General features: G+C 51.4%; 1 protein-coding gene and 1 long non-coding RNA gene across 2 annotated transcripts in view; one reads left to right on the top strand and one right to left on the bottom strand.

The window, feature by feature from the left end:
• Positions 1-447: 447 nt before the first annotated feature.
• On the top strand, positions 448-12,341 carry LOC130159656 (uncharacterized). The gene is made up of 3 exons (XR_008825814.1): positions 448-1,001; positions 5,175-5,283; positions 12,260-12,341. It is a non-coding gene; the product is annotated as an uncharacterized LOC130159656 (long non-coding RNA).
• The window catches only part of BAK1 (BCL2 antagonist/killer 1), a 19,009-nt gene continuing 13,220 nt past the window's right edge, over positions 9,623-15,411 (bottom strand). The window contains exons 5-6 of the mRNA XM_056361490.1: positions 15,199-15,379; positions 9,623-15,042 (exon numbers count right to left, since the gene is read on the bottom strand). Coding sequence (XP_056217465.1) covers positions 14,938-15,042; positions 15,199-15,379 — 286 coding nt within the window. The 3' untranslated portion in view covers positions 9,623-14,937. The remainder of the gene's footprint in view (positions 15,043-15,198; positions 15,380-15,411) is intronic.

The raw sequence follows: 15,411 nt of genomic DNA, 5'->3' as shown, positions 1-15,411 counted from the left end.
ACCAGCATCTTGCGGAGGGTGGCAGAGGAGCACCCTTTCACCCGCCTGCGAGTGCTTTGGGCAGGCAAAAGTAAAAATTAAAGCGTGTTGCGGACAAATGAACAGGGTCATTTCTCACATGGACATCCCCGTTGCATAAGGGATCAGGTCCATAACAGCAGGATTTCCGTGCGTGTTCCATGGATGCAAGCTCTGCTGCTCTACCCCATGCGAGGATCTATCCCAGAGCGTGTTGGTGGCTGTGAGCAGGGCAGGAGGAGCCTGCTGGATGTGCGAGGGTATCCCTGCCGTGCCAGTCCCCCATGCGCTGTTTTACACAACAGTGATTAACCAGATGCTTTCGGTGGTCGCCCGCGCACTAGCCTTTTGGCTAAAATTCACTGGAAAACACTTGAATCTAAAATAAAGACGTTGCACAAGCATGTTCAATGAAAAAGAAAAAGGCTAGAAATCAATTTCCATCAGTAAGCTGTCTGCAAGGGATGGGAAATGAAACACTAATTTACTTCATTTATGGGTCATTACCTGAATTTCATGGCCAGAAGCAGAATTTCTGGCTCCTAGCAGAATGCAATATAACTGTTATAACACAGAATCAATGAGATCTTCTGTTTTATTGGGCTCAGAAGGAAATTATTTTTTGTGGGAGGAGGAAAGAAAGTAAAAAACGATGTAAAGGGACAGATTTTCAGCTAGCATAAATCAATGCACTGCTATTGCAGTGGTGTGTTTATACAGTGTAATTGCCACTTTGAAATAACAGATGCAGCACTCATTAATCAAGCTGTAGCCATCCGCGTATTCCTTCAGAGTCCGTTGCTATTTGCGATCGGAAACTTCTGTCGTGCAACGATGCGGCTACTATATGTGACTGGATGGTTTCCGTTGCAGTTGGCCACTTCTCGGCTGAAGCGGTCGTGGTGCAGATCGCTGGGTAGCAAAACCTTCCCCAGGCTTAGGCAACTTGGTCAGGAAGCAAACAATTCCACATTTTTTAGCTGGTAAGTATTTCTCTCCCCAGGCTTGAGCACAAACCCACGATTACCAGTTTGCTTGACATGTAGCAGTTGTATTCCCAGGCTGGTCTAGGGTGTAATAATGCTGGAAGAATTAAAAACTAAAGGACAAATCACGCGGATCTCGGTGAATCTGTGAAGCTGGGATGCTGCTGCGTGACTGGGGAATAGCAGGTGCAAAGAAGAAAAAAATAGCAGAGGTGATTACAGGCCTAAAAGTCAGGTATCGGTCCTAGACGAGCTTTAGAGCAAAGAAAGGGGTAAAGGTATGAAGGTTATGAAGGATGTGAAAGGATATGGAGGTGTGTGGATATAAGAGGATATGGAGATGGGTGGAAAAATGGGATAATACATAACAAATTTGCCCAAAGTGGATGACAGCAGGTGGACGCCATTGCCTGGGCAGGTGTCTGTGCCCTGGGCAAGAAGATACGGTCCCCCTGGCTTGTCTGAAGGCCAGAAGAGGCCCTGCTACGGGGTTCAGTAGGTGGTCATTGAGCTGAAGATGCTGGCAGATGGCAGCAGGGCTGCTGGGCAGCGGGAGGGGGGCAGAAAGGCAAGGACCAGGTCTGGGAAGTCTTGTGGCACCAGCCAGGGATCAGTACTGGGAGCCAGGGTGGTTTCAGATCTACTACAAGGACGTGCGTGGACACGGTGACAGAGCCAGGCGTGTGTGCGTGCCCCATCCTGCGTGTGAGCACACGCCATGGGCTGGGGGGGGAGAGTCCTGCAAGAATCCGGAAAGAGTTTCTCTATCACAATATTGGTTTTCCTCTGTTACCTCAGATTTATGTCTCAATATTTCTGGTTTGAATCATTTTACAGTAATACAAGATGAGGTAATACTACCTCTTGGTAAAATGTTTTCGATCCTGTGTCTTGGTATGCTTCGGATTATTCAAGTAATATTACTGCTGGGTTTTCGGATGGCTGCCATATCGCTGCAATGTGTTTTCGTGAAAAAAAAAAAAAAAAAAGACATGGGGGAACTGAGTTACACAACTGTTTGTTTTCTTCTTCTTAGCAACCTTTGCACGTTGTCCCAAGAGGTTCTCAGTCTATGCAAGATTAATTGCCCAAATATAAAAGCCCTGTTAACCTGAATATATTATTGAAAAACAGCATATTTCAATCTGCCCTAGTTTTGAAAATAGAGATGCCGGGTCAGCTCCTGGCATAAATCTGCAGTGCTCCTCGGAAGCCAGCGGAGCTTCTCTGATTTACATAGGCAATAAACTCGTCCTGTGGCACTGAGGAGAGCGTGAGCATGCCCGCCGTGTGCCACAAAGGACACGGCCGTGGCCGAGGAGGAGCCTCCGTGGCCGTCACCTTCTCCTGAGCAACTCCAACGTGCCAGCCTCGACACTGCAGAATAAAACATTGCATTTCTCTCTCTGAAAAGCCATTTTTCAAAGATTAAAAATCCCCTAGTTTTATTTCTAATGAATAAAAGCTTGTCTTTTAAAAGTTTTCAGTTATGTTGAAATAAAAATTCTGGGTAATATGAAATGCTGTAGGAATTTCCAGCTGGTCAATTGGTTTTTTTCTGCCTGGGCTGAAGTGGCCCTGGGCTGGCCAGTGGCTCCCAGTCCCTCAGAACTTGGATGTGGATGGCTGAGTTGAACTTGAATTCAACTTGAAATTCAACCGCTTGAATTTCCACAATCTGTCCGCTAGAGGGGATTTTAAAACAGATCTTTTTGGGGAGTAAAGTCCAGTTTTCAGTGTGTTACCGGGTGCTGCCCGCAGGACACCGCTGCGTCTGGATGCGCCGGGGCACTGGCTCCGCTGTAAGGCGCAAGATGCTGTCTCGGTGCTGGCTGATGACAGCTAATTGCAGGAATAAATTCGGTTGGGAGGTGAAGAGCAGAAAAAAAACTCCTTAATTTTTTAGGGCTCAGCCTTTGATTTCCCTCTGCCCGCGGGGAGGACCGGGTGCACCCCAGCTGCGGGGCTCGCCTGGCTCCCCCGGGGCTGGGGTCTCTGCATCCCAGTGGTCAAGCTGGAAGCTCCGGCTGAGTTTTGAGGGAAATGTTGGATGTTGGACCTTGCCGTGGGGCTGGTTGGTTGTCGGCAGCAGGGCCGGTGAGGGCTGGCGTGCGGAACTGCCTGCAGGCGATAACCGCCGGGGGGAATGCTTTGCTCTTATCTGCACGCAGAAGTTGCACCTCAGTAGCCAAAAGAATAAATTTTAACGGACACGGTTCAACGCCTTCTTTCATGTTAGGAGTAGCTTAGTGTGGGGACAGGCAGATGATTGCAAGCAATTAGGTTATGCAGCTTAACAAATTACCGCTCTCTAGCTGAGCCTTTTTAATTAACCACATGCACAGACCCAGCCCAGCACTAACGTGACATAAAATATTTTGCCTTCAACTGCCGTGACCAGTCATACCAGCTTTACCGGAGTCCTTGTTAGCACTAATTGTGACCTGCAGCAGACTAAGCTGCGAGAGCATGAAATTCTGGTACCCCTGACCATGCCGTGCTGTGTCGTCCACTGGTACTGCCTGGTGCACGTAGGATGCTGGGCTGCTGGCACGGCCAGGATGCTACCTGGGGATGCCAAGGGCTGGATTTTTGTCTCAGGACTTAGCCCTTGCCTCAGCCAAAAAAAAACCAAAACCAAAACAACAAACCAAGCTGCAGAAATGACACAAAGCCACTGGCAGGGTGCTGTATTGCAGTGGGTGAAGTGTTATCACAACTCGGCTGCTTAGTTCTGTGGTTGCATGATCACAACCCTTGTATTAATGTCAGGCGGGGGGATCAGGTTTAAAGTGAGCCAGAAAAATAGTGTTCACAAAGGATTTTCTAATGCCTTAATATAGAAGTTTAAAATGCTTTTCAAGGTCTTTCCACCATGCAGAGTTAATTGAGAAAAGCTATTGCAGTGTCAAATGATGCTCTCACTTAAATCAAGTTCACTTTCATGTGCTGATGTGCCCTAAATTACCCTGGTGCAGTTTTCCAGCCAGGCAAGGCTTTGTAGTGAGGGCATGACGCTCACCAGTTATGAAAAAATTGAGGAGAGGGTTTTCCTGCTGGGACTTTCAGAGGAAAACCAGAAACTGAGGGGCAGCGCTTACCACCCTGAGGTCTTAAAAAAGCAGCAGGTGACCTCTGGACCCTTAACTGTGCTTTCTGTGACCATAAGAAAAACTTGGGGATGTTTCCCCACCCAGGTGGTTCAGGCAGTGAACTGGGAAAAGAAGGCAAGCGCTGGTCACGGGCAGTGGATGGTGAACTTTAGGAGACTGGATGCCTCTTATTCCTGGAGTGGGATGGCACAGCCCTTTCCTGCAGATGCCTCCCGAGGGATTTATAAGCACTGCTGAGCCAGCAGCGGGAGGAGGTCAGGGTCTTTTCCACGGGCTTTTCCAGGTTTGGGGAATCTGTCAAGCCCTTGGCTTGCCCAGAGCTCAGGAAGCACAAAAACTAGAAACAACCTTTGTTCCAGGTATTAGGGAAAGCACCGGTTCAGCCTGCGAGGTTATTGCTGGTGATTATGAAGAAAGGGACCAGCTGTCTTGGATTTTCAGTGGAAGGAGTTTTCTGCACTAATTTGTTAATTCAAGGCCTCCACAAGACCTGCACCGTTCCCTCTAAAGCTGCATTTCTTAGACAGTTCAGCCTAAGATGAGATCGGCCAAGAAACTTCTATCAGAGTATTTTTGTTGTTCTTTTAAGGGACTTGCCCTTTTTACTAGGAGGGAGGACATCCGTGACTGCTTCTTTTTGGTCTAAATGTTTTTGCTGATCATTTTGAATCTGCCAAAATGCATCAAAACAAGTGCTTTGAGAAGGTTTTGTTAGGAGAAAACCTATGTTTTTCTTGTGTGTTTCTTCAGTCTTAGCAGAAATAGAAAGTGAAAAGGTGAATGAACACAGGGACCAGCAGGAATTCCTAGAAGAGGGAAAATAAAGATAGAGATTCTGCAGAAAACCAAGGTTTTCATTAAAGGAAGAGAAACGACAACATTTGGAAGATATGACAAATGTTGGTTTTTTTTCATTTATTTGTTTTGAAGTGCACATCATTTTCTTGAGTTAATAGCTCTCACCTTGGTGTTATTCTTATGCAGGACCTCCTTTTTTGTTGTTGTTTTGTTAGTGAGTCATAACAAGCCCATTTATTTTTATTATTTTTTTCCCCAGATGTAGAGGCATGTGAGCAAGGTGACTCTTGCCTCTTGCAGCACCTTCTCCTGAAGGCTGCAGCCGGTTGTGAAGGACAGCAGATGCTTCACATCTGAGCATCTTCCAGGTAGGGAATCACAGGAGAAATGCAGTACCCATTCCTGATGGCCTTCTCTGGGGGCTCGGAAGGTCAGTTCCTCAGCATCTGAGACGGTTCTCGATTGTGGTGGCTTCGCCCTTGGCAGCGATGGTCCCCACAAACCTGCCACAGAAAAGCCTTCTGCAGGAGCATCAACATCACCGTTTAGCATCAGAAGAGTTGCCAGCTGTAGGGGATGAAGCACAGCGCTTCTGCTGGGAATGATGCTCGGTTGCATTTTCCCCTGACATCATCTGCATCAGGGAATAACAAAGACGGGGGTGCAGCAGGAGCAGCACTGCTGGCACATCTATGAATTGCTTTAAAGACAAGGCTCAAAGTCTGAACAAGCTGTCGGGTGCCAGATTTTTGCTGTCTTTGTGGGTCAGCCTTTCCCTCACTCACATGTCCCCGCTGCTACATGATGCATTTCTTCTTAAGAAAGTGTCCTGCTGCCTCAGCAAAGCCTTGGTGCCTTCATGGTAGGATTGCTTTATTTTTGAGGAAGCTCAGCTGAGCCGTGGCCATTACACAGGTTGTCAGCGTTTAGCTGCAGATACTTGCAAGAAGATTGCAAGGAAAAAAGGATTGTGAAACATCCCGTGCCAATTGAGTGCTGCTGTGGAGTTCACAGAGGGTGTCACCCGAGCCATGCGGACCTCATCCAGTTTCAGCTTTCTGACCTTTGGTGCAGGTTCTGCAGAGTCAGTGTAGAACAACCCCACCTAAAATCCCAGGTGTAAATCCACCCGGATGAGCACACCCAGCACATGGTAAATGCCAGGGAGCTTCCCCTGGCTATTCTGGTGAACAGGTTGATGGGCAGAGGCATGGTTCTAGCAAATGTGAGGGCATTTTTGGAGAGAGGGAGTTTGGAATTAGAAATGCTACTTGTATAAAGACAGGGTTATGGTTTGGTCTCCTTCAAGGACTGGTGTAAGTGGAAAACTGTATTTCTTGCTTGCTTTGTGCTGAATCAAGTCTTCTAACTGCAATGGAAGAGGTTGCTCCTTTACAACACAGATCTATCCAAGGGCATTGCATTACTGCAGTATTCCCCACAGCCATCTGATGATAAGGATACGTCTAAACGGTATATTGAGCGCAGACATGAAATTGCTGTGTCAGAGCTCTTGCTATGTGGCCAGCCTCCAGCTTTGATCCAGAAAGCTGTATGACTGCCAGGAAAGCAGAGCAGAGCCCAGCTTCATCCATGGATAACGGTTGGACTTGATCTCAAAGGTCTTTTCCAACCTAAACGATTCCGTGATTCTGTGTCAGGGCGGTCGTGTCTGCTGGAACAAGCTCATCTTGCTCCGCTTGCTCACTGATAGATGGACCTCCAGGACTGAATTTGCCCAGACCACCATGATGCATGGAGATTGTTCAGGGAATGTCAGGGAGATCTGGGAATAAGGAATAAATTGGAGAAGGCTGCATCTCTGGCTGCCAGTTCTCAGGATGGAAAAACCCGCTGGCTTAGCGACCTGTTTGCTGCGAGCCACAAAGGCGCTCGCGCTGTCGGAGGTGCCAGTGTCGGTTCACGTCAATCAAGGGGTTTCACGGCTGCACGCGTTCCCCTTTCAGCTGGGAGATCAAAGCCTGTTTCCTTCACTTCGTTTGTGGCGATGCAGCCAGGTCCCATGTGGAATCCCAGATAGCAGTGGCAGAAATGATGCGTGAGATGAATGGATGTGACCAAGCCCCCGAGAGCGAGCGTGTCCCTGACACGGCAATGACAGCGTGCTGAATCGTAGCCAGGGGCTGAGAATCCTCAAACACATGCCAAATGAAGGAAACCTGCCTGGGAGTCAAGGATTTTTGTTTCAAATACAAAGATAATAAAAACAAGCATGATTTCCCAGCTCCTGCCCACTCTCATTTCATATCCTGGAAGTTAACTAGAAAAACTTTTATTTCTGCAGGACTCAGGGTGGGTCAGAGTTTGACCCAGTTTGAGACATAAGGTCACTTGTCTCAAGTACCAGATCTAGATCTAGATCGCTCCCAGATCTTGGATTCTGGTTTAGGGTCAATTCTATTTGAATGGCCAAAGGCAAATACTTCAATAATATTGTGGCCTTAATATTATTTTTTTTTTTGGTAATTTAATTAGGAGCTTGATCTGGTTTTGGGGCAGGACACAAAGTGGATTACAGGAGCAGCTGGCTCTTTAATTAGGGCCGTTTATCTTCTGTTAAAGTTTAACCTTTACTTGCACGGAGAGGCAGGGACAGCAAGGGCCGGAGCTTTGGCAGTGTTTTTGTGTGCAGAGCATCGGGTCAGCCGGGTACGTGCAAGATTGCGTGACTGGGAATACTCTCATCTTGCTCCAATCTCACTGCGATGGTCCCAAAGTACCAACTGGCAACTGTGGCGTACAGCTATTTATAGAGACCAGGAACGAGCCGGTAAATATTTATTCAGATTCCGATGCTTAATCTGCTGCTGGCTGATTGCGTGGAAAGCCTGAGCCCCTGCTGCTTCTACAGCAATTTATAACCAGAGCCTTCAGCTCCTCTCCTTCTCCCAACACTCCCATACACATTCCCCAGGATTAATTCCGCAGAAAACGGGCATGGCCTGAGTTCAGGCCCTCGGGCACCTGCTGGTCGCAGGCCACCCCAGCAGGCATCCTGCTCTCTGAATCTCCTCCCTTGGCATTCAGAGGTAGAAATTGCAAACCCAGGCGCCGAGGGAGCATGAAGGGCAATGGCACGAAGCTGTCAGTGCTCCCTTGGATAGACAGACTCATTTGCAATGACGTGGGATGGGACAGAGCAGCGGCCGGGAGCTGTGGAGTCACTTGGATTCATCACTAAGCTGGCTGAACGCTGACAGCTGCGCTGCTCTGCATGCTGACAAGGCAGAGCCACCCCTGGTACACCGCAGCGTCCTGCGGGTCCCATCCGTCCTGCCACCGCCCACTCTGCTCCTTCTCCCCACCAGAACAGATCCTTATTGAGGGGGGACAGGGAAACTGGAAGGATGCTCCGTGTTCATCAGCAAGGACTGATGGAGACAGCATCTCCCCTGACTGGTCACCGGGGCTGCCCTGGGCTCGTTGCTCCCACCACAGTGACCAAGAGGCTGGGGCTCCACTGGGGGGTTCATCCCAGCCCCAAAATAGTGACAGAAGGTGGGAAGGCATCAGCAGAAGTGGCTGCAGGTGGGGACAACGGGGTGGGGGGGGGGGGTGGGGGGCTGTTAGCACAGGGGGTGTGTGTCTGTGCTTATTAGTGAGGAGCGTGCTCATTAAGAAGACACATGGTCCCAGCTGCCAGACACTACCCAGTGGTGTTAAAGCCTCCTGTTCCCCTAATTACAACTCCCTGATGGAGCTCTGCAGTGCTGGTAGGAATGGTTGGTGGATACCGGCACCCAGACTGGTCCTGCAAAGGGCTGAGAAGTCAGGCAAGCAGCAAGGTTTGGAGCAGAGTGAAGGAGAGCAGTGCAAGGAAGGGAGGGAGGGCAGCTTGGTATGAGCTCGTGCCCGATCCTGGGATGTGGGAAGAGAGCAGCTGGAAGTGGCCTTGGACCTGGGCTGGTGGTTGCGGAAGGCAGCCCAGGGCAGTGACTGGTGCAGAAGCACCAGCTTCCCAGCTTCGTGCCAGCCCCGGTCCCAGTTAGCAGCGTGAGTTCTCCATGCGCTCAGCTGGAGCTGTTAGCAGGAGGCACGGCTCCATCCCCACCCAGGGCAGCGGCAGCACCTCCCCATCTTCTACCTGTTGGGCTTTTCTGGTAAGAACACGCGTGTCCCTTTCCCTTGGCGCAGTGTTTTATGGCAGATGACAACCCTGCCGTACTCCTCCGTAAAGGATTTTTCCCTTTGCCATTTCCTATCCTTATTGTTTCCTGCTGGGCAGGTGTGGACACAGCGGAGAGTAGATCCTTAACTCCTAGGTGGGTCCAGCAGCTGCTCAGAGAGCAGGTTACTACAGTGTAACCTGCACCTCTCACCCCTGCAGCATCTACTGGGTTCTCTACATTATCTACATCTGTTTCTCAGGGATGGCAAAGCAAGCTCCAGCGGCAGGTTTCTCTCCCTGTCTAGGTCTCCAACTACAAAAAGTGTAAGAAGGGCCGGTATCCTTAAACTAATGGGGCAACTGAGATTAAATACCTTGTACAAATTTGTGCAGGGGGATCTATAATGCACCCAAGAGCCACCCAGAGCATCCCACGGAGCACGGCTTCTGGAAGAAAACCCTCAGCACAGCCAGGAAAAGTTTGCACTGCATGTACCATTTTTATTTTCACATATAATATATATATATTATATCATTTAAAAACAGAATATTTGTGAAAGAAATGTCGTTTGGGTTTGTTTTTATTTTTTTTTTTTCAGGTAAAAGCAACCCGCAGTGTTTCACGCAGCCCCTCTGCCTGCCATTTCAAATGACCTGCCCTGGGGAAAGGCTGGTCTGCAGGCAGAGCTTGTTCCCCATCTCCCTGCTGCTGCAGGGACAGCCTGCGGTCTTCCTCTCCTCCCCACCCCCTGGAAAGAAAAGGTCTTTACCAGTCATCTCCCCCTCCTCCAGAGTCAGTGCAAAGCATCTTTATTGCTTCATCATATACCCCGTCCCCTTCCTGCAGTGCTGGGAGAGACCTGGGGCTTCCTGGAGGGGTGGAGAGAGGAGCTGGGGAAGGAGCTGTGTGAAATACATACTTTTCGATACTGTGAAAAAGGCAAGGAAGAACCAGAATTGCTAGTGTGGTTTCAAGTATATGTGTAAAACCCATCGCACAGAGCAGGCTGCTACCAGTCCAGACTGTGAAGGGACCAGTTCCTCTGGGGCAGCGCTGGCCCCTGCCACCCCCCAGCACCCGACGTTCAGCTGGGATGGCTCGGGGCTGGGTCCCAGGGAGAGGTGGTTCTGACAGCGCAATAACTCGGGCAGGTTCCTCCATCCAGAAGGAACAGGCTCAGTAAAGGAGATTTTCCTTCAGGCTCTCACCCCTTTTCAACGCACCCGTTATAACCTCCCGGATTAATTTCTCCTGCCGACCCTCCCGAACACAGATGCTTCTGCTTGAACCAAGTTTTCTGTCTGGACAATTCCCTGCGCTGTGCTCCCTTAGCACCTCTCCTGGGGCAGCCTCTTGCACCACGAGATCCTCACCGAATGTACCTGTCCCTTCCCGCACCCCTTGCCACGCCGGGGGAGGAACCACGGTGCCCCCCCAGAGGCTGTGACCGCCTGCCCTGCCGTGTATCCATGCACGGTTCCTCCAGCCCTGCGGACTGGACAGCCTGCACCCCACTTTGCTGCTTCTGGGGTGTACCTCAGCCTTCTCTGGGCACCGTGATGCTGAAGCCATCGCGGGGCTGGGTGGAGAAAGGAAATGGCAGAAATTTTTCTTTGGTCCCTCTTCCTTTCCACTCTAGGAGCGGACCAGGCAGGCACTGGTACCCGTGGGTGCGCTAAGCTGTAGGCATCGGAGAGCCAGTCCTTTCCCAGTTGCAGCCCCAGCTTGGGTCTCTGATACTGGGAAAACAACCAGCTTGCCCAGCAGCCACCCACCAAACCCTGCAGTGATTTAGGTAGCCTTGCTTTGAGTGGGGGTGAGACTTCCCTTCTAACCCAAATGATTCCGTGAACAATCCTCTCCATGGGAACAGCCATAGCGGAAACTTCTCCTCATCTTCCACCTTCATTTTCCAGTTGAGGGCTTCCCACCTGTTTCCCTTGCTCGCCAGGGGAAGAAGCTAAAGCCCCCGGCACATGGTGCCCGAGTAGCATCACGGTAGTGAGGAAGGTGGCAGCAGGGAGAGCCTGCTATCCAGTGCATCACAAGGGCTTGCTTTCATACGAGGCACAATATGTGACTGGGATGGGGGTTAAATGACATTTACACTGGTTAAAAATATTGTAGTCACGCAGGGCTTTATCCCTGCAGAGTCAAGTGGCTGATTCAGCCCCGTAAGGGAAGCCTGGGCTGATTCTAAGATTGTAGTTTTATTCAGAGCTCTTGCTTCTATAGCAAAAACGTACTTTTTTTTCTTTTTTTTCTTTTTTTTTTTTTGTAGAAATGGCTTCTGGCACTGCCAGTCCCAGAGCAACAGCCTTATGCACACGGCCAGGGTAGCCCGTGGTACCCTGTCCGCCCCCTGCCCAAGCTCTGCCAAGTGGGGCTTCGAGGTAGATACCGGCTGCGGCTCCCCCGAGGGCCCACCGACCCTGCCGAGAGCACCAGCTTCTGGGGAGGGCCAAGCCTTCTCCTCTTGGGTCTGCCTCTTCTTGCTGCTCTAAAGCACTCCCCGACAGCACTCCAGTACAAACCAGTGATGCCTGCCTTTGCTATAGGGCAGGCACGGTGCGCACCCATCACTCCAGGTGCGCGGACCACAGCTGATGGATGGATAGCGAGGTCACCCGGCCAAAGAGGGGGATGGGGAAGGGGATTTGTGTCCCCTTGGGTGGGAGCTCAGCCCCTCTCTGCCCTCGGAGCCAGCACCCCGGTGGCTGTGCCCGCAGTGCTGTTGCCATCCAGTGACAGGACACAGTACTACAGACCAGTCACCCATTCACAGTCCCAGTTCAAGCCTTTTTCCACTTGGTCACCATCATCAGGAAGGCTGGGAGAGGTGAGAGCAGGGGGAGACAATATACTGATATCCTGAGATGATCCTCCCTGCAAATCCCCTGAGAAAACGGATAAAATGGAAACTTTCCTTTGCTACAGCACCTATTTTTAAAAGTTCTCTCCTCTGTCCTGGTATCACAGACTTTGCTAAGGCTTGAGCATCTACCCTAAAGCTGAAAAATGTTCTTTCTTTAAAGTCTGCTGGCCTTACGGCTGGATTTGGATTGCAAGGTGAAACGCTTTATCTGGAAGATGAGAATAAATTACAAACAGCATGGCTTTTTGTACAAGCAAAAGTTCTCTCCAATCTGTTAGAGTTCTTGGAGTCTGTCGGTAAAGTAGTGGATAAAAGCTGATCTATTGTTTTCTTTCCAAGGTCCTCTGAAAAAGTCCTGCTGGAGACACAGCCAAACCAGAGAACCAGCTTAGAGGACGGTGACGTGCCAATAATGTGGCTGATTAAAAGAAAAGAAGAACAATTAACAGTTCATTTTCATCGTGGCAAAAAGGCTCCATCTGGTGGTGTTTTCACCCAGAAAAGAAGGTAAGGAGTGGGGATGGGCCACTGCAGATGATGCTAAGGTGGCTAAACTGGTGCTCACACCAGAGAAGAGTCTTGAGATCTTGAGGGAATCTCAAGATCTGCTCAAGATGGGTAAACAGGTGATGGTCAATGAAGTTGTGTGTGGATAAATGCCAAGAAATACATTTGCAAGGGGACAAATGAGCTAGGCAGGCGTTCAGCTGCTCCGAGAGAGTCAGCACAGCCGCAAAACCTGAGCACAGACAATCCACGGGAGGTTTGTGCTGCTCAGAACAGCTACAACAAATAAAGCAACCAAACCAGAGCTATATAGAAGAGGAATATTACAGCAAATATTTTAATGCCTTTCTATTAAGCACAGGCCAGGGCACTCCACCAGGGAAAGGGATGCTGCAGAAACAGGCAGGGTCAAAATGCTAAGCACAGAGAGACCACGATATGGGAACAGGCTGAAAAGTTTGCTATTCTTACGTTAAAAGCAGCAGGAACAGGAGGGACGTTAAGTGTTACTAAATTATGGCTGGTCCTGCTAAGCCTCTGCAGCTGCGAGGAGAAAGGATGCAAGGATGCAAGGATGCAAGGATGCAAGGATGCAAGGTGTCCTGTCCCTGTGCCTCGCACAGGACGTGCAGGAACAACCCTAAACTGCAGCAAGGGACGGGCATTGAGGAGAAGAAAAAAAAAAATCCATCTGAAGGTAAAGATCAAGGTAGGAACGAGCGATACGGGGAGGCAATACTGGAGGGTTTTAAAAACAGGTTAGACAGCTGTCTGTCAGGAATGCCTCTGTTACAGGGGGCGGAGGGGCTGCCCTGGAGATCTCTCTGACCCTCCCCCCGGGCTCTCAGGGTGACACCAGGCAGGGTGGCCCTGTCCCCCTTTGGCCACCCCCGTGCCATAGAGGAGCGGGAGCACCGTCTGTCGCGGTGGCTCAGCCCGTCCTGCGATAGCGATGCCGGCAAGTTCTCTGCTCCAGCCACGGTGGGAAGGCTCCGGAGGGCTCAGGGCTACGGAGCTGCGACTCCCATGGTGCTGGTCTCCAGCCCAGGAGGGCTGTCTGCATTAGGAGAGGAGCCCAGACATGGAACCACCGCTCATTTCTTATCCCCGAGGTCCCTCTGGTCCCCTCCCCCAGCTGGCTGACCTGCTCTAGGAGCCGGGTGATGCTGGAATAGGGCAAGTTTGGCTCAGACAGGGCCAGTCACAGTTTCGAGCCTTACAGAGTCACCTGGAGTTAAGAAGAACGGAGCTAAACTGTGCGGTCCACGCCGAGATGCTCTCCCTATTTTGCAAAAGCCAGAAAGATGGGAGAGTGGAGCCTGCTTCCCTCCCTCCCCCCAAAATCATGCTCAAGCGTTAATTGTGAACGGAACAAGGTCAAGTCACGTCCCAAAGACACTGTGCCCAGAAGAGGCTGGGTCCTGCTGTCCCGGCAGCGGTCAAACACTGCACCCCTGAGCTCAGCCAGGGCATGCCTGCACCATCCTGCCCAGCTGAGCTCAGAGGACAAAGAGCTGATGCAGGGATGGGATGCGACTCCAGTGCCTCCCCCTAAGAGCAAGGGAGACCAACTGGTCACAACTGGGCTGCTCGCTTGCCAGCATCCAGGTCTACTGAATGGAAGCCCCCAGCAGAACCGGAGGGAGGGCAGGCAGGCTGCCTACACCCACCGTTAGTCACCCCAAAACTTTTTAGTGTTTGGCAACCTGCTGGTGCTTCCTAGGTCTCTTGGGGGGGTGGGGGGGGGCTGGGAGGCTGCAGCCCAGCACCTGCATCAGCCACGGGAGAGCTGCAGGTCTCCAGGCTTGGGCTGTGGCAGGGCAAACCAGCGCTGCCAGGGGGCCCATCGATTGTCAGAGGACAGGTAGTTGGCGTGTTTCTTTAAAAAGGGGAAGGGATGCTTGTTAAAAGGAAAGAGAGGGCTCACGTACTTGGGCTCAGGAAGAGAGGGAAGGTGAAAGCAAGCCCCACACGGGCTAATTAATGCTGGCTTGCCCCTCCAGTGACGTACAGACAACGATTGCAGCAACCAAGGCTGCAATCCCTCTCCAAATGCAGGCATGGGCTGGGCTGGAGCTGTCGGCACGTGGGAGCTGTGCACCAGCCCCGAGGAACGGACAAGCCCCACGCGCTTGCACACGCACACACAGGCGTATGTTACCACAATGTCCTTGTTCCCCCAGAGTCTTGACTCCAGAGGAGCCCGTTCTGCCTTGCTCCTGCATGCCAGGAGTCACAGCGATGCTCTGTCCTCGGCAGCCAGCAAGGCATAAAACAGACAACAAAGTTGAACCTTCCCCCTCCCCCCCCCCCGCTTCTCTCCATAGCTCCCGGTGGTGTCAGTGTAGATGGCAGAGACCCTGGGCTTTGCGGTGGGAGGGTCGCAGGTCCAAGCCGCTCTCTCTCTCAGAGGTTCCTTGAATCCCCCTTCTCTCAGGAGATGTCAATGCAGAGCAGAGATGTGAGAGCGAGCTTGGCCGGACCCCCCCCAGCCTCTGCCCCCACCTTAGTTAGGGCCTGAAGAAGCGTCGTACCACTAAATGCCCCACCATGACCAGGGCCACCACCACCAGCATGTACTTCATGTAAACATTGTCCAGCTCGAGTGCAGCCACCTAATGGGAAACGGAGAATAACCACAGCGTGTTAGATCTGCCTGGGCCAGGTCGCTGCTCTGCCTGCACCCGGGTAACCCCACCGACCTCCGCAGTGCCACAGCCCCCCCTCAGCCCCGGACCCCCCGGGACAGCCCCACGCTCCCGCTGGCTCACCCATCCTCCCTGCTGGGCGATCCACTGGGCGATGCGGTTCCGGAGCATGAACTCCACCACGTAGCGGGCGATCCGGCGGAGGAAACCCGTTATGCCTTGCTGGTAGACATGGATGGCCATGCGGTAGCCGAAACCCAGCAGCGCGATCACCCGGCCCCAGTTAATGCCGCTCTCGAACAAGCTGCAACGAAGCCGATTGACTCACTGAACGAC

This window comes from Falco biarmicus, chromosome 16 (genome assembly GCF_023638135.1).
Source record: "Falco biarmicus isolate bFalBia1 chromosome 16, bFalBia1.pri, whole genome shotgun sequence".
Lineage (NCBI taxonomy): Eukaryota > Metazoa > Chordata > Aves > Falconiformes > Falconidae > Falco > Falco biarmicus.
The sequence above is the reverse complement of the archived record's forward strand: the minus strand, read 5'-3'. Positions and strand labels throughout refer to the sequence as shown.